Source organism: Poromitra crassiceps (assembly GCF_964638095.1).
Source record: "Poromitra crassiceps genome assembly, chromosome: 1".
NCBI classification, from domain to species: domain Eukaryota; kingdom Metazoa; phylum Chordata; class Actinopteri; order Beryciformes; family Melamphaidae; genus Poromitra; species Poromitra crassiceps.
The window spans coordinates 113,739,134-113,761,815 of NC_139623.1; the positions used below are offsets into that span (position 1 = coordinate 113,739,134).

General features: G+C 44.0%; 1 protein-coding gene across 1 annotated transcript in view; it reads left to right on the forward strand.

Moving 5' to 3' along the window:
- The window catches only part of LOC310778643 (semaphorin-7A), a gene marked incomplete at both ends in the record, with an annotated part of 99,310 nt that overhangs the window by 63,801 nt on the left and 12,827 nt on the right, over positions 1-22,682 (forward strand). The window contains 2 exons of the mRNA XM_083639129.1: positions 5,709-5,817; positions 7,967-8,174. Of these exons, the coding sequence (XP_083495255.1) occupies positions 5,709-5,817; positions 7,967-8,174 (317 nt within the window). The remainder of the gene's footprint in view (positions 1-5,708; positions 5,818-7,966; positions 8,175-22,682) is intronic.

Below are 22,682 nucleotides of genomic sequence, written 5' to 3' on the forward strand. Positions count from 1 at the left end.
GCTCAGGCGATGCGGGTCGGTTTCAGGATATCAGAGCTGGCTTGGCCCTGATGTGGAGGTCGTCGGCCTGGTTGCGGCCTGGGCGGCTCGGGTCCGAGCAGGGGGGAAGGGCGGTTTGTCTCGGGACACAAACGTACGTCCTGTTGCGACGATTAGTCACTTAGAACTTCTCAGAGGAGGACCTGTCTGCAGCTAGGCTGCTTAGGAACTGAAGTTTTCAGGCTTCAAACCTGTATATGTTTTGGGGTGCAGGGCGTGTCTTTGCTGTGGTTTAGGCACACCGATTGGTTCCCCTTATCTCGCTGCTGTGGGACAAAGGAATCGGCTCGCTCCCCTGTGGTTCTTATCACGGGTGTGGTATTCAAATTGGCCAAATGGCCAGGTGTGGGGGTTGTGTGCTCCCACTGTCTCCACAAGGACCAGCCAGTATCCAAACAACATGTCTTTCATTCAATGTTGTGTTCGTTCAACATGTCTTTCATTCAATATCACTGTTAATTCAATATCAATGTTAATTCAATATCAATACTCATTCAATATCAATGTCCTTCAATATGTCTGGCCCAACAGTAGGTTCACAGAGTCACCTTTTACTATGGGCGGGACAATTTGTTGACCACTAGGTGGCGCTATAACAGCCCTCTTTACGTTTTGGTCCATGACTTTTGAACCATCTACAATCAAATTTCTTTTTTCCGTGGATTCCTTGGGGCATTCCACATCTGCTGATAGAGGCCCCGCCCATTTCCGTCTAATGAGATTTTCCGCCATTTTGAATTTTCTCCAAAAGTTTTTTCGCTATTTCTCCTTCAAATTTTGTCCAATCTTCACCAAACCACATCACACAGTGTGTCACAAAACTTATTTTGTGTTTTTTTGCAAGACCGCACCGTTGCGATATAATCAACTTCCTTTTGTGGGTGTGGCCTAGTTCACAAAACTCGCCCTAACTCCGGAACGCATTGTCCGTTGCAAATTAACCTTGGTACAGGTGTGCAGCTATGTACTCTGAGCTGATAAAAAAACTAAAACAATTTCGACTATAGGGGGTTAGGCAACAATATGGCAACAATAAGTACCTGTAGCTCACAAACCACAAGAGCGACTGTTCCCAAATTGGGTACATAGGTTATAGAGTAGGCTACTCTTCTACTCTGGCCTAAAAGATTACACCGATTGACCTCACGGTGGCGCTATAGCTGCTATCTTTACGTTTTGTTCCATAACTTTGGAACCATAGCTTCTACGATAAACATTCTTTCTATATAGACCACGCCCATTTCAGTCTATCGCCATTTTCCGCCATTTAGAGTTTTGTCCAAAAGCATTTTTCTCGCTATTTCTCCTTCAAATGTTGTCAAATCTTCATCAAACCACATCTGTCCTGCACAAAACCTGTTTTGCCGTTTTTTGAAAGACCTCACCGTTGCGATATAATTGACTTACAAAGTGTTGTGCGTGGGGCCTATTTCACAGAAATCGCTATTTCGCCTTCTAATTTTGTCCAAACTTCACCAAACCACAGCACACAGCATGTGTGGACTGTGCTGCTCCAAACTTATTTCGTGGTTTTTTTAAAGCCCACACCACAGCATATGTTATTTCATCATGAACTTATGATTTTGGGATACTGCTAACTGGGAGAGATGTAATTAGAACAATAGATGTTGAAAAGGCACCATGAGGGGTCCTTTTAATGTGGCAAATACACATATTTTACAATTTCACAATAAATACACGTGCGCACACATACACACACATACATACACACACACACACACACACACACACACACACACACACACACACACACACACACACACACACACATGAATGTATTATAATAAAATGTTTTATTAAATTCAACTACATAATTAAATAATTATTTTCTAGGGCTTTCTTACCATACTCATTTTCCATTATATCCTTCATACTTTTGCCACCGACAGCCCTCCACTTTAACAATGTCGCTGCCTGCTACAACCAACAGGCTTGTCAACGCTTTTCTGCGCTGGCCATATGCTAGGTTTTGACCTAGCCTTGTTGAAAGTTTGAAGGACTTACCCAGAAATCTTGTTAAAGTTATAATACGTCAGTTAGTCTCTCCCCAGACTCAAATATTACGTTGAATCACTGTGCTCTGCTGGTTTTTGAAGGTGGGTTGAAATTGAATGAGTGACAGGTCGTAGCACCGATACGAGAGCGATTCGAAAAATGGGCTGCGCCTCCCATGTTGTCTGATCGCAAAGTTGTTACTGATTGGAGAGGACTGAATCCATCACTGGCATATGACTGGCCATGTGAAAGGTTCCCTCCCATAACCAGCCCTCTGAGGGAAAGTCTCCCAGACCCAGAGAACGTAGTGTATCAGCGTAAGAACTCTCATGGGTCTGGTGTTGAGACTATACGTCAGTAAACTGCAAACTACTCAGATATCAAGTTCTTCCTAATGATGGGAAAGACATTTCAGGAGAATGACTTCTTTTGGAAAATAGTAAATCTGCCCTAAAATGATTTTGGAATAATCAAATGAATCCAAATTTCAAGAGAATTCAGAGGAATTCTGTGAGTGGTGAGAACAGGACACACTGATCACATAATGGAACAAAAGAGATAATATACAATGCAATACATGATACAATAATACAGCAAGCTGCACTCATCCACCCACCCACTCATCACCGCACACCATCAGCACATCCTGACACACAAACAATCTGCACACCTACACAGTCACACACATGAAATTACATTTGGTTTGATACAAAGCTTGTAATAAAATGTGGATCTAAGGCCCAATCCCAATTCCTATCTTAACCCTCAATCTTAACCCTCAGTCTCAAAAATGCGCACTCCCGCGAAGTGCTAGTGCTGTCCCGATTCTCAGTGTGTTAAATTAAGGGTCGAGTTTGAGCACTGAACAGCCCTCAGTTTTGAGATTTTCCAGCACCACCCTTGGCGGTGAGTGCGATCCCAGAATCCCTTGCGTGTCATCAGCTAGATCCCTTCAGATGAAAGATGGCGGGGAAAGCAGCGAAAAAGCAGTCCTACAAATGTAAGTATTTCCTTGTTAATAGAGATGTAAAAATTACGATAACCATTGTATTAGCTTAGTTTAATGTAATTTTATGGATTTCCGTTTTGGAATAGGGTTGTCAATTGTTGTTGCTAACGAGTGGGGGCTAGAATGACCGTGCTTTCCGACGTGAGGGCTGGCTTGACTGCAGTGTTTAACTGCAGTCAAGCCAGCCCTCACGTCGGAAAGCACGGTCATTCTAGCCCCCACTTGTTTTGTGGTGCGTAGCATTACACGTAGGCTGTATCTTGATAAAAACAACTCAACAACGACATTACCACCGAGAATTATGGCATTTCGTAACAACGTTAACAATGTTATAATATAATAATAATAATATGGCTTGACCAGAACGGCTACTGACTATCGATAGTTAGCAACAACAAATGTGTTAGGCTCCAAAACGGAAATCCATAAAATGACATTTAAACTAAGATAATACAATGGTTATCGTAATTTCTACATCTATATTATCAAGGAAATATTTGTAAGGATGCTTTTTTCCTCTCCTTTTGAATTGACAGACTGGACGGAGCTTTGGCATACTGCTGCCCCCCACAGTCTGAAGACGTATCTGCCTTTAAGGGCTGTCCCATTTTAAAGTCGCAAGACAGCCCTTAACACTTAGTTTTGAGGGCTACTAAGATTGAGGGTTGAGCTTGAGGGTTGAGCTTGAGGGTTAAGAAAAGAATTGGGATTGGGCCTAAGTCTTATCTGTCACTCTCTTACGGTGCAAACACACCAGATGATGAAGCGCCATGAATAGCCGCAAAGCGCAGCCAGTTTCGACGCCGTTCAATTCCCGATTGGTAGGCGGAGATATCCAATTGTCTGGGAGCCAAGACTACATTAACTCATTGAGTGCCAATGACGACAATCGTCGTCAATTCAAATAGTAACGTAGAGTGCCAATGACGACGATTGTCGTCAATTGCGTTTTTTGACGGTGGGACGTGGATCAAAGCCTGATGCATCTCCTGTGAAAGTATGGGGGATGTCGAATGTGTAGAAGCTATTTTACGGACCCATTAGGTGGCGACAGTGCTCTCCAGATTAGAGAAAGGTCAGGAAAACAGCAGGAAAAAGCCGTGATGAAAGAGAAACCGATGCATGCTGCAGCCAGAGCCATATAGATTGCTCTGGCTGGAGCTAACGTTAGCTGCGAACAGCAGTCAATCCGCTCCCACAACTGAGCCCCTCTGTCTCTGCTGCATAGTTTCTCCACACGATTAGCCGCCAGAAAAGCAGCACCCGACGCCGAAGGGCCAAACCATTCTCAGCAGTCCGGTTTGGCTTTTCGGTGTCGCGCTGGGAGCCGGCGCACAAAAACGGAGCGCTCCGAAAATAGACGCTGGGTGCGTGTTAGGCTGTGTGTTAGTGTGGGGATGAGTTTATCCCAGCTCCATGCAGAGATTCGTCGCCTGACACACGCAGCAGAACGAGCAGAGCCACCAGAGACGCATGATTTCTAACCCCACATAGGATAAGCAATAACCACGCCCTGTGGCGCCGGGATTGGCCAGGAGCATTGAAGCTTGGGACTAAAGCACCTGGGGTTTTTCATCTTTTAAAATAAAGATGTTTAAAAAACTATTGCTTGTTACATTTTCAGTGCTGTACCTTTTCTCTGGGTAAGAATTGAGCTTGAAATTAACGATATGATACATTATATTCTATGAGCTATGAACGTGAACACAACACCGTTTATATTATTGCATGTTTTTGTAGATTGTGTAGCCTACAATGAGTAGATTACAATTATTATACTTATTATTATTATTATTACTATGCTAAGGAAGGTAGGTGACCATAATTCATTTCAATGTCCACTCTCAATGTCCGCACTCGAAATCGCTGTCCGTTCTCAAGAGCTATTCAGTTGGTTCATGAAATCGCTGGGCTGCGTGCCCTCCAGTGTTGCTCCTGGCCAATCCCGGCACCACAGGGCGTGGTTATTGCTTATCCTATGTGGGGTTAGAAATCACGCACCAGAGACACTCCCAGGAGGAGGAGTTTGGAGTTGAGGGGGGTGGGGGTGCTGTTTTATTGAAGGAAATTACTGTTCAGATGTTTCAGGTCAGAGAATATTAGCTTCAGAGTCAGTGATTTGCTTGAAATGCTTCATTTCACAAAAGGCTCATTATCTCAGCTTCTAGATGGAAACGTCTGTTTTTGGTGAAATCGACCTATCTTCTCCGGCTGATAACCAAAGAACAGAAAATGATATCAATAAACTTTTTTTTGCTGATGATAGAAGAGAGTCTCATCGTTCTTTGGGCGTGTTCGGTGTTTACATAGTAATATCACACACTATTCTGTGGGCCTCAAGAAATCATGGGCCTCAAGAAATCACTGAAAACGCTCTGAAACTCTGGCACTGGGAGCATCCGTTTTCCAAAAGTGGCTGGCACTCAATGAGTTAAGGGAGTGTCGACCCAGTGTGGAAGTAACTTTTATCTATTTGATTGTGTATCAGATGACTGAAAGTGGGGGGAGGGGGGATTACGATATTTCCTTTTATGGGCTAAGTAGTGTTGTAACCCTCGTCAGCCGCTGTTCCTTCTCTCCAAAGAAATCAATGCCAAGCCTTTATCCTGGCTGATTCCACCCCCTCCTCTGTGCCTCTGTGCAGGGGCAGAACAGTGATATGCGCCTACTCCATCGAAGACATTGACCAGGCCTTCTCCACATCCAAACTGAAGGGATACAGCAGTCCCTTCATCGGCAGCCGCCCCGGAACGGTAAGCACACGATTATCCTCTGTCACTCAATTTTATTTATTTTTTGTCAAACCAATTTCGAAAAAAGCAAAAAGTGGGAAAAGAGAGTGAACAAAACAACAACACAATGACATATGAGTCAGCTTTTATTTGAGAGGCGAGAAGACTGTGGTCCTAATTTTGAACGGGATGAGATAATAAAAGAGCAGCAATTGTGGAATGATTGTTCCTAGAGATGTTCCGATACAAATGTTTTCCTTCCCTTTGCCTGAACTAGCGTATCGGCCAATACGAGTCCCGAACTGCGCGTTAAAAAAAAATATATATATATATAGAGAGAGAGAGACAGTTGACGGTCGGAGAGACGGCACCCGGTACGGGATGGGTTTAGCACCCCAGCCTGGCTCTCTCGTGAGGGAGAAATCCACAAACGCTACGGATTAGCCTCCTGAAAAGCTGTGTAAAAATCGGCGCAGCCTGGGGTCCTTCAGGCTAGAGCGAGGTGCTCGCCGCAGGCGAATGACGTGCAGCGCACAGGCCTCCTTGAGGCATCCTCTTTGTCTATGGTGCGGCATAGTAGGATTGCCTTTTGGGAGGGTCTGGTGAGACGAAGGAGGAGCGCGGCCTGGATTAAACCACAGAGCCTTAGCCCTCCATGCACCGAAGGGTCTTTCAATGCTGCGGTGTAGCACTAGCTCTATTGCAGCGGATTGGGCATGATCAACCCTTACGCGGGCAACGCTGCAGACAGAGTAGGAAGGCTGATCCGGGACGCAGGTCGGGGTCTTAATCGGCCTCGGCTGGGTCTACTGGCCGAGGGTGTATGATGTTGGATAGACCCGAAACACCTTACGACCCCAGTTAACATCACTGATGACGCGTCCCAGCGCATGCTGTAGCATTGTATTTTGAATCATTATATATATATATATATATATATATATATATTATTATTATTATTATTATTATTCAGAAACTTCTCATTCTTATTATAGGATTATTATTAGGGGTGCACCGATCGATCGGCAAGCAATCTGTATCGGCCGATTTTGACCTCAAATATGCGATCGGCTGATTGCCGATATTTCGGCTGATTGACGATATTTTTTTATATTATTATTATTTTATTTTATTTTATAAAAAAAAAGCCCTATCACTAATCAGGCTTTCCAACGATATAAAATACAATGCCAATTGGTATTATTAAAGGGGAGATATAATCGACCGAAATAACGTTTCCAAACTTTTTTTGAGGAGTTTATATATCGGTGATCGGTAATCGGTAATCGGTGATCGGTCGATGATCGGTTGGGCAGATATTTCCCATAGGCGATCGGCAATCGGTGATCGGTGCACCCCTATTATTATTATTATTATTATAGGACACTAGTGGAATACCCGTTCCTGTGTGACCGGTGGAGGCTGCGCAGCCAGGAGTATTTAATGTTGCGTCTCAGTCTGCACATCCTGTGTTCATCACGGTCAGCGCATCTTGTAAAATGCGTTGAGAGTAGCCCCCCAACAGATACAAAAATCTGAGCATACTGTAAGTGTTTGATGTACAGATGAAGAAGTGGCGCAATCGGATTTGTGAAACACGTATTTTAAGCTCCGCCCCCGGCTGATTCAAGTTGCCCATTCTGTGATTAATCAGCCCTAATTACCTAATTCAAGGATCTGCCCCTGTTAGGTCACCTGCAAGGGTGCTCTTTACACTTTAAAGTTTCAGCCCGATTGCACCTAAAAGGCATAGCTGTGGCCGAACAAATTCACAGAAACTTCTCATTCTTATTATAGAATAGTATTATGATGATGATGATGATGATGATTAAACAGCTGTATACTACTAACCCCCTTTCTGATGTGATATGATTGCTTGCTATCATTGTTGTATGGCCTGGCTCAGGTTAAACCCTTTGATTACAAGGAAAACCTCTGTTTTATCCGGGTGAAACTTTTTTCCCCCGGGCTAATAAATTACCTGGTATCGGATCGGTGTAGACTCATGTACTCGCCGATAACCGATCCAGCATTTTAGGCAGTATCGGAGGCAGAAAAACGCCCTGGGACAATTAGAGTGTGACGATACCAATACCAGTATCGGAGCACTCTAATTGTCCCAGGGCGTTTTTCTTTGTCTGGTCTTCACTGATGACACTTCCCCTCTCAGTGCGTCCGTAAGAACTCGACGACGGGCGGTCACAACGACATCAAGAACCTGGGCGTGATCAGGTACCACCCAGAGATCGAGGACGTGATCCGGCCGGTGGGTGTGGCTCCCCTCGACCTGCCCACAGACGACCACATCACACACGCTGTGGCCGACATCGTGCTGGCCGTCAACGACGAGCACTACAGCGTCCTGTACCTCGGAACAGGTGTGTGGGTGTGTGTGTGTCTGTGCATGTTTGATGCTGTTTCATTTTGGAAACATCTTTGGGGATGATGGCTAAAAAAATATGGATGCAGTCACCGTTATGTCAGCCATTGGTTTGTGGAGTCCCGTTTTGAAGCTCGGGTTTAGGAGTTGAGCAGTTTTTGGAGCCAGAAGCAGCTAGACCAGGGGTTTTCCACAGAACTGCAATGGAAAAAACTTTGATCAACTGGATACAGGTTGAATGTTATGAACTGCCTAAATGAGTTTGATCAACTGGATACAGGTTGAATGTTATGAACTGCCTAAATGAGGTGGACAAAACTGTCATAGTGAATCCATTGGCCATCGGAAGTTGTGATGTTGGTATATGTGACAGGCAGGCAGGACATTTTGTTAGTTAGTTCATTGTTATCTGATGAAAAAGTATTCATATTATTTAATCATGACACCTTTTGACTTGTCAAAAGTTGAATTCATCCTTATGATCAACTGCATTTTTTTGGTAGATATTTAAAAACAAAAACAGACAAAAGGAAAACAACAAAATAATGTACGGGTAGAGTCAGCAAAGCCTACGTGTGCTTATTCTGGGTCTCTACCTCAGAAATAAAACCAATATCTCACACCTATAATCGGAGAAGGGGGTGGTGTGGTGAGGCGAGGCGAGGCAACCCACAATTGCTCAACTGCGCAAAGCACAGGCCAGGTGGGATTTGTGGCATATTCAAGATTCAAGATTCAAGATTCAAGATTTTTATTGTCACTCCATAGTACAAGTATCACATGTGAAATTCTTGTGCTGTAGACTCTGTTACAACATAGTGCAAAGAATAAAAATAAATAAATAAAAACAAGAGGCAACAGCAATAAAGCAGTAGACACGCCGCAGACAGTGGCGTATTCACTGCAGATATGTGCAAATGGAATAAACATACTTTATACATAATTAAACATAATAACATTCTGTTAGGTGCAAACAGCACACACCCAACCAAACATACTATTGAACAATAGTCATACGTGATGGTAGCAGCTGCAGTGCGGTACAGTACGGCTACTACACTATTTGTATATGTTAAGGAGTCTTGTGGCCTGCGAGAAGAAACTGTCCCTCAATCGATTTGTGCGTGCTCTTGGGACCCTGTATCTCCTCCCTGAGGGTAGCAGGGAGAACAGACTGTTGTGGGGGTGGTTTGTGTCTTTGATGATCTTCAGGGACCTCCTGAGGCACCGCTGGTTGTACAGATCTTGCAGTTCTGGCAGCTCACATCCTGTTACGTGCTGGGCGGCGCGCCTCACCCTTCTTAGCGCCCTGCGGTCCATGGTGGTGCAGTTCCCGTACCAGGTGGTGAAGCAGCCAGTCAGCAGGCTTTCAATGGTGCCTCTGTAGAAGTCTCTGTGGATTTTTGCCCGGAGTCCGTGTAGTCGCTGTTGGGCCTTTTTGACAACAGTGGCGGTGTGGTTGGCCCATGTCAGGTCCTGGTGGATATTGACTCCCAGGTACTTGAAGCTGTCCACCCTTTCCACCACTGTGCCGTTGATGGTGATTGGGGGGTGTGCACCCCCCCCCCCCCCCCCCCCCCCCTTCTGTAGTCTACAATGATCTCCTTGGTCTTGGAGACGTTCAGAGAGAGGTGGTTGTCCTGACACCATTGTTCCAGGGCCTCCACCTCCTTTCTGTAGGCCGTCTCGTCACTCCTCGAGATCAGCCACATATGTGAGCCCACATAGGTAGGCTCACATATGCGGGAAAACCAACGAGGGACAAATTGTCACTCGAAAACTCAAAAACGTTGGACCGGAAACGCCCGCAACTGTACAACTGGTGCCGCTACTTCCGCTCTGCAGCAGACAACGAGTTTAACAAAGAGGGAACAGACACACAGAGAACAGCGCTGCAAGGAGGATGACAAAGAGGCAGGGGAGGCTAGAAAGGAGCGTTACCGGCAAGGCGGGAATGACGACGGACGGCAGAAATGAGGAGGAGGAGGGGAAGGAGGAAGATGACGACACACACACGCACTCTATTTCTACTTAAGAATAATCCATACAAAGCATACAATAACAAAAACAAGAGAAAAGAAACAAGCAAACAATAAATAAGGAAAAGAAAAGCAACAGTTAGGCTGCATTGATAATATTCAGTAACAACATTCCAAAACATTAACTAATCTGCCAAGATTTAACCAGCATTAGAACACGGCTCTCTTGAATACTCGATTCTGATTGGTCAATCAACAATATTCACCGGTCATTATTTCTCGACAACTGACCGCTGCTCTGCCACACCTGGATTAATCAGTTGATAAGAGCTTTTTGTCAGCAAGACACTACTAATTAGGCCAACCAGTTGCAGCTGTGGTGTCTTGTGTGCCAATTATGAATGAAACCGCTTTGTCGTTGAAAACGCTATTAAAAAATCTATTTGAATAATTATTTTTGTCAGATTATTGAATGATTTAGTTGTAGGCCGTGTTCTAAGCGGGATAATGTATATTGAGGCGGTGATTACTGGGAAATAATGACCTTCAGGTGAACGATTAAGCCCTCCGCTAGCGCGTCGGGCTCAATCCACCTGTCGGTCATTATTTCCCCCGTAATCACCGCCTCAATATACATTATCCCTTACATATATCATTATCAAAATAATTATGACATATTGGTATAGGAAAGGCCAGCTTTATTTATATAACACATTGCATAGTTACACAAGGCAAATATAATGTGCTTCACATTAAAACAAAAAGCATAAAATAACATTAAAAACAAAATAAATTAAAATTACACTGGTGACTGTTTATGGTATAATCACCATAAATAAATGAGACAATTGTTGAGATGATTGGCACTCTCTATCTCACACCAGGGGCATTGTAGACAGCAGATTTGACGGCCTAATCTGACATGGTGGCACACAATGTAAAATGCAGTGTAGAGGCAGCCAATCGTCTCTTAATTATAAACTACTGAATCAAAATTAATGAGCTGGAGTTAGTTAAAATCGCTGATGTTCAAGTTCTATGTGGCAGCTACTGTGGTAAATAGCTCAGTCATAACAGCAGGGAAAATGGGCCCGCAGCCTCTGTGCAGAATGCCTTGATGCTGAACAGCCTGCAGTCTGGAGTGGATGATGGTGGAGAGGCAGAACTGAGATAAAGCTCTGATTTAGAAAAGGCTGTATTGGCAGGAATCAAGTAGTACTGAGTGTTGCCAAAGCTTAGTTATTACAATAGTACAAGATAAAACAAGATACAAAATAGATGGATTATAGGAAATAAATTAATACGGAACTCAATTGTATGTATCCTTGACAATTTAGTCACTAATTATCATGCCTTAGATTATAACACAATGACATATCTGGCAGAAAGTATCATTGTTTTCTCCTCCACCATCGGTATGTTCCGAGCGCAAAGAGAGGTTTGGGCATTGCCCGTTCCAAAATAGGCGTTCCAGCGCAATGTGTTAGAAAAAGGAGCTCTCAATTTTAACACCAGCAAATAGCTGGTCTCAGCGCAAACAACCCCACTATGCCAGGCGTACGCCTGAGCGCACACAGTATTCTCCGTGCAGTGCAGGAAATCCATGCTTGGATACATACGCACGGCATGGATGTCTCTCTTTCCAACACTTCGCGCACGCAGACACTCCTCAGTCTTCCCTCCTCAGAATGCCACATTGATTTTCAACTATAGCCTACATTGCAGAAAAAACACATCTTGATTTAAAAATGAGAATTTGTTTGTCTAGTTTTATTAGGCTACATAATTCCCGACCATACAGGTCTGTGGTGTAACATTAGATTACTTTAGGTAGGAGAGGGTAGGAGAAAATTAAAAGCAAATGTTGATCTTTTCCAACCATTATACATTTAATAGCACCGCAATAGCCCTCTCCACTTCCCTCGTCGGGGAGAAGAGAGAGAGACACGGGGCATACTGCCTCACCTCGTAATAGCCAGTAACCTATAGGCCTAGCTAAAGCAAAAGTTAACTGTTGAAAATTCGATGTCTGGTTTTGTCACGAGTAGCCTACAGCTGACGTCCCTCTCGCCATCAAGCAGACAGTGAAGCATGTGTCTTTATGTGCGCCAAGGGGAAAATTACGGACTAAATTTGTGGGATTCGAATAGAAAATAGCTGGTTAATAAAATGTGTGCTGGTGGAACGAAATTCAACTTCAAATAGAGCAGCATCACTCATCGCGGCTCTCAGTACGCTGCGTAATTACGCATGCAGTATAGCCCCGCAGCGGAGATGCAGGAGAAGAGAGCCCGAAAAGGGATAAGCATACGTCCATACAGACGTTTGGACAGCAGCCCTTTTTCAGCGTGTGAAATGGCAATAATACACAGGTGATTCACAGGTGGGCATGAGCACGTTATTTGATTTCTATGCATGACAGCCTCACATCTCTCTCTCTCTCCTTCTCTCTCCCTCTCCCCATCTAGGCTAAATTTTCTCTGTCCCTCTTTCTCTCTCTCACTCTAGTCCGTCTCAGTGAGGAGGACGCTGCTGACGTGACGCTGTGGTTTTATGGGCATGACCACACCTCCACAATGCTTTTGGGCATAAACACGCCTATACCGAGATGACGTGAAGCGCAGCGGGCCGACACGCCCACAATTAGGGCTTTGCGCAGCGCTATTGCAGCGGAAAACGGGCGCTAACGCAAAATTACCGCCGTTGGGAAGATAGGGCCCTAAGTTTATATGGGGGCAATGTACTGTAGATGAGAACTCTCCTAACAACAAACAATGAAATGAGATAAAGGCTAAAGGTGATCCCATGTGATTTGAACAACAATAGACCGAATCACAATCTTTGTTTACACTAACTTTTAGGTCGAAAACTTGTGTCATGTACATACAATTTAATGGCATGGAGCAAATGGGGGCGAGGAACAACTGCAAGTGTAATTTTGCACTTTGGCCACGATACCATCCAGTTTTGCATCGGGACCTGAGCGCAGACACAGGTGTGGGCGTGCCCCATGCCAAACCAGGCGTGTCCTGGCCAAACTTGCCTTCTGCTATCGTCAGCCAACCCGTTCTCACTCCGAGCGCGTAGCATATTGACGCTTTGTCCCGTCCCTTGTGCGTCGCTTGTTACTAACATGGTACCCTTGAGCGAGCCATGAAACGACTTGGGCTTTCCGACTAAACTCAATGAAAACCCATGGAAGTCATCTTTGACGCTTATGGCAACTGCTCCCCCATTAGCCTAACTGCTCCCCCATTAGTCAACTGCTCCCCCATTAGTCAACTGCTCCCCCATTAGGGTCTGGAGGAGCTAACCTCTCCCAGACCCTAACCCTAAACCTAACCTCTCCCACCCCCCATGCCTAAACCTAACCTCCCCCAGACCCTAACCCTAACCTATCCCACCCCCCATGCCTAAACCTAACCTCCCCCAGACCCTAAACCTAACCTCTCCCACCCCCCACGCCTAAACCTAACCTCCCCCCAGACCCTAATGGGGGAGCAGTTGACTAATGGGGGAGCAGTTAGGCTAATGGGGGAGCAGTTGCCATAAGCGTCAAAGATGACTTCCATGGGTTTGCATTGAGTTTAGTCGGAAAGCCCAAGTCGTTTCATGGGTCGCTCAAGGGTACCATGTTAGTAACAAGTGACGCACAAGGGACGGGACAAAGCGTCAATATGCTACGTGCTCGGAGTGAGAACATGTTGCGTCAGCATGCCGTAAATTCTTTGCGTGCACGCAATTTTAAGAGCACCTAAAAGCAGTTCTTAAACAGCTCTTAGCACAAAAATACCCCGCTGCACTTAAGCGCACCATTATTCTCCATGCAGTGCAGTGCAGTGCAGTGCAGGGGAATTCCTTTTGGATACGTCATTATACGCACTATGTCCCATTAAAATACAAAGGACATCACATTCTGCTGCAAAAAGTGGGTAACAGCAGATTATTCAGTGAGGCAATCAACTATTATTGACTGAGAAACGTTTATCACGTGTGAAGAGCCACAAACATGCTGCCTACTTGCAATATTATTGTCAATGAAATGTCCCCGTTTCCCCGTTGCAAACAGGTTTCTATTTTCCAGTCAACAAAAGAACCCGAATTGCATCAAATCACATATGTTTTTTTACAGCATGCATCGCACAAGCTGTATTGAAGGGAATGCGAGACGGGAATCTGATTGGTTTGATTGATGTAATGCCCAGACATTGCAAGGCCACACCTGTGAATAATTCAGGTGGTTAAGACTGCCCAAATCCCGTTTGCGCCACACGCAGGTGAAATTTTGCGGGACACGGAGAATAGCAGATGACTTGGGAATGCCCATTAATTTAAGTGCAAGATTGCCGCTTTTGCCGCCCTATCTTCGCAAAAGCAGTAATTTAGCATTTGTGCACTTTTAACGCCGCTCGCAATGCAAATTGGGGGCGGGCACAAGCACATGCCTGTTGTAATTGTACTGGGCATAGGCGTGCCACATGCCAAAGCAGGCGTTTCAGCGCTAAAATGTGGGGATAGATGGCATTATCCTATCGTCAGCAGCGCGCAATTACTTTGCGCTAAGAGCTTTAAAAAAAAAAAGAGCTGTGCTCTTAGGCGCTAAAACACTCGCTGCGCTTGATCGCACCATAATCTCCACGCTGCGCAGCGCAGAAACGTCATTACGCACGGACGTGCCACCCCAGGACATCAAATTCTGCTGCTAAAATTGGGTGACCAGCAGATTATTCGGTGAGGCAGTCAACTATAATTCACTGAGAAACTTTTATCACATCGCAAGGAGGGGTTATAGTAAATTAATTGAGAAAACTTGTACATTGTAGCCTACTTGCAATACGCTATTCACCTACTGCTATCCCATAACCCGGAGGGTCGTTGGCACTACAGCCGATCTGTCACAAGCTCTCTCCATCTCTCTCTCTCCTCGGCACGAGTCGTTACGAAACTGTTTTAATTGAGTTCACTGTAAATCCTCCAATCTTTTCTTTTGTCTCTGCTGTTTACCCGCTGCAAACACATGTTTTTAACAGGTATATGATGTGATGGTGTCGTTATGAGATAGGGATAATATATACAGTCAATAGGCCTACACCTATCCAAATTACGCATGGGGAGAATTACAGCATGCCTCACGCAAACTGTACAGGGAGTGCAAGACGGGAATCTGGTTTGATTGTAACGCCCAGGCATTGCCAGGCCACACCTGTGAATAATTCTGGTGGTTAACACCGCCCAAATCCTGTTTGCGCTGTGCATAAATGATTTGGCACGCCTCTAATCTGCGTTTGCGTCCGTTGTGACGAGTTATGCTTCCCCATTTTTAATTGCATCACCACCATATTTTGGGGCTGTTTTAACTTAAAAACAGGGAGGTCACGGTCTACCCAAACAATTATATCATTTTTAAACAGTTGCGTCTCATCATTACAATATGCTGCCGTGAGGTGGGGATGCATTTGGCGGCAGGGGTGCAAAACTCGGCATAACACCTGGGGCCCTATCTTCTGACAGGCGCTATCCCCTAATAGCGCTTGCGCACCTGTTTGCGCATGCCTTAAGTCAGGGAAGATAGCAGTCTGCCTTGCGCCGTCCGCCAGGTGTTATGGCGAGTTTTGCACCCCCGCGCCGGCAGCATCCCCACATCACAGGAGCATATTGTAACGATTTATACAGAAATGTAACTGTTTAAAAGTGATATAATTGTCTGGTAGACGTGACCTCCCTGATTTCTAAGTTAAAACAGCCCCGAAATATGTCGGGGATGCAATTCTCGGCCGGGATGCGGAAAGGTTCACGGCACGTGTCGCAGACGCAAATTAGAGCCGTGCCAAAATCATCTGCGCCCCAAAATGCCTGCGCAAACAGGATTTGGGCTGTCTTAACTACCAGAATTATTCACAGGCGTGGCCAGGCAATGCTGGGCATTACGTCAATCAAAACCAGATTCCCGTCTCGCAATGGCTATTTGCACGAGGCATGCAATATGCTGTAATTCTCTCCATGCATAATAGAGTGTACTCACTCATGCGAGGAACAGAGAGAGCTTATTGACAGATCGTCTGTGGTGCCAACGACCCTCCGGCTTATGAAGGTAAATAGCCTAATGTCCATTGTCCAACAAGTTTTCTCAATTAATTTCCCTCTTTGCGATGTGATAAAAGTTTCTCAGTGAGATTGCCTCACTGAATTATCAGCTAATACCCAATTTTAGCAGCATAATTTGATGTCTTGGCGTGGCAAGGCTGTGCGTAATGACATACAGTACATCTGTATCCAAAAGGAATTCCACTTTCCACTGCACTGCGCTGCACGGAGAGTACGGGTGCGCTCCCAGCGCAGAGAGGTATTTGCGCGTAAGTCTTACGCCGTAAGAGGTCCTTTTCAAAGCTCTTAGCGCAAAGTAATTGCGCACTGCTGACGATAGGGTAATGCCATATATCCAACATTTTAGCACTGAAACACCTGCTTTGGCATGGGGCAGCCAATGCCCAGTACAATCATCACAGGCATGCGCTTGTGTCCGCCCCCAATTTGCATTGCGCACGGCATTAAACGAGCGCAAACGTTAAATTAGCGCTGACAATTTTGGGGGCGCAGATGATTTTGGCACGGCTCTAATTTGTGCCTGCGGCACGTGCCGTGAACGTTTCTGCAACCCCGCCAAGAATTGCATCCCCAACATATTAGTTGTCTGTTGGATTTGAAATTGCATTTTCAAATCCATTTTCAAATCGCTATTTGAAAAGCAATTCCAAATTGCGATTTCAAATAGAATAAGGAATTTACCTCCTAAATGCCCAATTAAACGATGTATTCGTAATTCCATTTTTAAATTGACTGTTTAACTCATTCATGGCCAGTTTAGGACTGCCAATATTTAGCACAGGCCAAAGATTTTCATAATTGTTGGTCATCTTTCAAGACCCACAGTAAATTATCTATTAGCACCAAAGTGATTTGCAATACCTCAAAATGAAGATGTAAGTGTCTGGGTTCACCAGGGAAAAAAAAGTGAGCTTTTAGCATGTTCTGTACTCTACTTATAGCCATTTATATACAACCTGTTTTCACCAAAAAGGTCTCTCTGAGAAGAGAAACAGCAGAAAAGGCCATTTTTGTAAACGACACAATCTCAGGCAGAACTCGCTCTCAATTCTTTTATTTTGAACTGTATTGACATCAGACATGTAAATATTATTCGTTATGACACAAATGACAAAAAAAAAAATATATATATATATACATGAAGTGCTTTTTTTACATTCAACAATACAGTTTACTCAGTGTGAGTGAGTGTGCAGACAGACACACAGACAGACAGACAGACAGACACACAGACACACACACACACACACACACACACACACACACACACACAGAGAGAGAGTTCTGTCCACAGCTGCTGCTGGATCGCACCTCCTTCCCAGGGAACACTATTGATCGCCCCGCAAATTAGCATAGGAGGGGAACACCAAACTGGTCTGAGATCAGCGTCTAGCCTCCTCTGCCTCTGCATCGTTTTCCTCCTCTCGTTCGGGCTGGGACGAATGCTGCGACACAGGAACGGGTCGATCATGTTCGTCACGGGTTTGACTACCGCGAACAACTCAATCCAGGTTCGCCCTGCAGCAAGGCGACCAGCGCAGCGCGCCGAGGGGCGTTTCAATGGCGTTTCTCCTCTCTGCACAAGGAAGCGCGTTTCTCTGTTTTCTGTTTTTCCTCCTGCTCATTTCAAAACAACAGCTGCGGTATGTGTTTGTTCACGTGTTGTCGGCTTGTCTTTGAGGGCAGGGACCTGGTACCATGTCACAGGCTGGGGAAGTCTTTGAACTACGCGCTGCACTAATAAAAACAAAAACACGTCAAACACGTCATTGGCGGGGAGGGCTATTCCTGATAACACGTCAAAGACGTCTTTGGCGGTGAATGAGTTAATAGGTGATTTTGAAAATACCTTTTTAAATTGAACTATTTATTGATGGATTAATACTTCATTTGTGAATTCGTTTTGAAATTACTCTTTTTAAATGTACAATTAGATAATGATTAAGGAAACAATTCATTACATTCCAAACAACTGTTCTGGTCTGACTAAATTTGGGCTCCTTATTATGAAAACAGTTGAGAATCACTGTCCAGATTGTGATTCCAGAAGTGCTGCTAGAAACAGGCAATAAAGTCTGACACAAAATCTATTCAAATGATTTGTGACATGCCGCCTCCACAAGATGTTTCTGTCTGATCAAAGCGGCACAGCTGAGGCAACTCAACAGCCCCCCTCCCCTCCCCCAAGAGATCACTATGGCAACCGTGACAAATCATAATGTCGGTATGAATGTCTAGCCACTTTGAAGTTTGCCAAAAGATGAGTCAATGTCATCTTTTTGAACATCATTTGCAGTGGATGTGTGCCTGTCATTCATCAGCCATTCTGGGCTGGTCTCCTAATAATAGCAAAGAAAAGGGCATATGAAAAGACAGCGTGATGGCCTCTTGCTGTAGGCCTTGCTAACTGTGTCAGTAATAATAAGTAGTAATAGGAGACAAAATGAAAGGCAGAGCTGGAGCAGCCATGGGCCTCTGAGTTGGCCTCAAAAGAAACTGGAACACTTTGAATTGTACTGGTACAGTATTTCAAGCTGGGGAACAGGTTGTACTGGAGATCTGCCTGTAACACACACACACACACACACACACACACACACACACACACACATATACAGTATATATATATATACTGTATATCAGAAGAGGTTTTTCTATTGAGGCACAGGAGGATGGTCCTCTATTTTTTAGAAGAGATTGGGGATCTTATATAATTTTTTTTTTTTAAATAAAATATCAATCAAATGTGTTTCTTCTGATGTGCAGACGCTAATTTTTTCATTCATTATATTCTTAAAATGCTTCAACAACAGTGACACCTGTAGGGCATTTATTTATTTGGTCATTTATCTAATGCAAAAATATGATTGGTTGAAAAACACTTGCAATTCACAAGGAACAGTGAAATTATGTGTTTTTCAACCAATCATATTTAGCTGAAGCCTAAACCTCTCTTATCAATCAATACCAATCAATTAATTTATTCAACCAAATTGGTTGTTGATTGGATAGATCCTTAAGATTGACATTGTATTGTCCAATGTTGAATGAGTCTCTCAACGCTGAATCCAGTTCACTACGAGGAAGTGATGACATCAAAATTCCACTTTGCTGTGATGAGCTCACAGGAATATATAGATTTACACGACACTGACGACAGTAGCAGCATATTATATTTCCCCCTTATTTTTATTTACTTTTTATCAAGCAGTAAGTTAGTTCACAAGCCAGACAGTCGTTGCATTGCATTACGAGTCAACACGAGTTTCGAGTTGCGGGCCACGGGACGGAGTGGAGACCGAGAAAACTGGGATATTGCATGCGGTTACACTACAGACGGCATGGATGTGCAAGTAAGTCAATTAATTTCAAGTTATCCGGGCCTTCTAGTAAATTCGGCGTGCAAATGGTCCACCAAGCAGCACTATTTTTTTCGTATTTATGTTTAATGCTGCATAGCCTGTCATTTTTCCTAATAAAAACCGCAACCTTAAACTCCCACATTTTTAAACTGAATTTGGCCCGTAAATCCATGGCTGACAGCGAGCTCGTTTTTAAAGCGTGAGTGGTGGTGATCTTTATACCATATGAAAGTAGAAGAAATAAGGAATCGATTGGGACCAAGCATGTCAACCTAGCATGTCGGGAAGGGGGGGTAAATAACGCTCCAAAGTTGATGAATTGGAATGTAACTAAACGAGTATGTTGATAGTGCAGGCCAGGGGAAGGCACACTCTGGTTCCAGATGCAAGAAAGTGTAATTTAACGCTATTTGACAACAGTTTCGGCCGTAGCCTTTGTCAAGTCTCATACAAACACAGTGCAAGACAGCCATTATAAAGACAGGTGGGCTGATTGAATGGACAACACCTGTCCTGTGAAAGCACACCTGAGTGTGATTACAATGACATCATAGGATCAGTCATGCAGTAATAGGCTACATTTAGACAGATGAATCAAAACATTGATGTCACAGGTAGGCTGTATACCATAATATATCTTGAATCTATGTGAATAAATAATAAATAAATAGTAATCACAGCCTAATGCATAGAGATAAATCCTGAAACCTTCTCGCAACAGTTGTAGCCTAAGCCAGTGGTGGGGTCCCCAGCAAAAAGGGGGGATAATCTATTTTCACTATAATCCCATGCCATCCATAAATAACACAATCTAAGCTAGTGTAGAAGTGAGTAACTAGGCTAATAATAACCATAACAGCACAAATAATTGACAAAAATCTCGAAATAAATATACAGTATTTACTCTGAGAAATGAAATAATGAGAAAAGGAACAATTATTGATGGTTAAAACTGAATAATGACATCACAACAGTCTAATCCTAATGCTAAATTAAAATGAGATATTCCTCTAAATCTGTTTGTTTCCCCTGGCGACCTTTTTCTCCTCCCTTGCTTTCTAGCTCACCAGCACACAAGTATATATATATATATATATATATATATATATATATATATATATATATATAAAGAGGAGGGCATCTGCATAGGCTAGGATAGGGGATCCCCCAAAAGGAAGATCCGATTACCGGAGGTTAATTGAGATCGGACCGTCACTTGCCTTACTTTGACTAGGCGTCTTACAGTAACGACTCGCTGCTGGAGCTTCCCGGTTTGGCCTTGCTTTTGGCCTGCGGGCACCGGTAGTTTGACTGTACTTTTCTGGCCTTCAACCTTTAGCGACTTACAGCTATTTGCGGCTGGCGCTTCCCAACTCGGTCTGGCCTTCGATCTTGGTACATTAACGATTTAACTTGGCGCTTCCCGGCTTGGCCTACTTGGCCCCCAACTTGGCACCTCACCTTTGACCGGGCGCCTGACTTGGCCTTCTTGGCCCCCAACTTGGCAACTTGTCGCGCGCCGCTCAACTTGGCCTCCTTGGCCCCCAACTTGGCGCCTCCCGACTGACCCTGACTCTCTCTCTTTCCGACCCTGACTCTCTCTCTTTCCCCCCAAAAGGATGGCGCGGTGAAATTTTGAACCGCCCCAATTTAACTTTGTTTTTGAATCGGGGTGATTTACTGCGCCTTACTGGACGCTGTGCTTTCGGGGAGCCACCACCAACGAGACATTTTGACATGGAAGTCCAGGACACTGTTCGTTGCCATGCTCACCGATTAAGGGAGGAGGGTTCTTTGGGCCGCCAGTATGGCCGCCTGCTCCGGGCGGATGTAGCTGGAGAATGCTGATGAAGACCAGCGGCCCATTTGCTGGAGGGCAAAACAACGCTTCAGGGGAGATGGACTGCCGTGAAGCTAGCTGCTGCTATGATCAGCCAGAGAGAGAGAGAGGTGACGTAGAACCCTTGCTATATATATGAGAATGAACTGACGTCATATCTGACGTCATTGCAGACGTCATACTTGGACTTTGACTGACCACAACATAGCTGACGTCATACTAGAACTTGACTGACATCACGGGGTGATCAGGTTATGCATGTGTGGCCTTCTGCTTGAAATTTGGTCTGGAGACCTCACATATATAATACCGTACATACAAAGCCTCTAATTAATTAGATACATTTTTTTAATCGAGTCCCACCATTTATATATATATATATATATATATATATATATATACTGTATAATTTTTTTTTTAATCGAGTCCCACCATTTATATATATATATATATATATATATATATATATATATATATATATATATATATATATATATATATATATATATATTAATCTAATTAATTAGAGGCTTTGTAATTAATTAATCTAAATTAATCGCATATCAATATTTGACACAAGAAGCAACATTTTTCAATTCAAATGGATTCTGGTAGGCTATATCAGTGAATAGTAGTAGTAGTAGTAGTAGTAGCAGCAGCAGTAGTACTTTATTTGGCACATAGCAGTCAGTAAACTGAATTAATGACCAATTTACAGGTTAAAAAGCAAACATGAGCACAGGTTAAAATCCACAATCGGCACAGGTGAAAATCAGCACATAGCTTCACTAACTAAAATAGAACTTTCAGTCATAAACAAAAAGAGACCAGACCAACAGGACATGTTATGGAGTATGGAGGAGGTTCAGGAGTCTAGTAAGGTATGGTATGGGAGAGTTCTGATGGCGACGTGTTTTTGTGAGGGGATTGTTCAGTTAGAACAGACAATACATATTGCTGCATTTGTACTTGTCAGACGTGGACTTACTCAGCCGGTCTTTAAATTCACTCTCACAATAGCATCACTTTTTTTCCTGTTCAATATTACATCACCTTCACTTCAAGCCCTGCGGCAATACATTTTTCACAGGCTTTTAATGAGTTAAGCGCATCAATCTACATAATTAGCTTCAAACTGCTCTTGTATCTGTACGGATGATGGAGAGAACCGCACTTCTTGAAATAATCCAATCTTTGGAGAGCTAAGTGGACGGACAGCT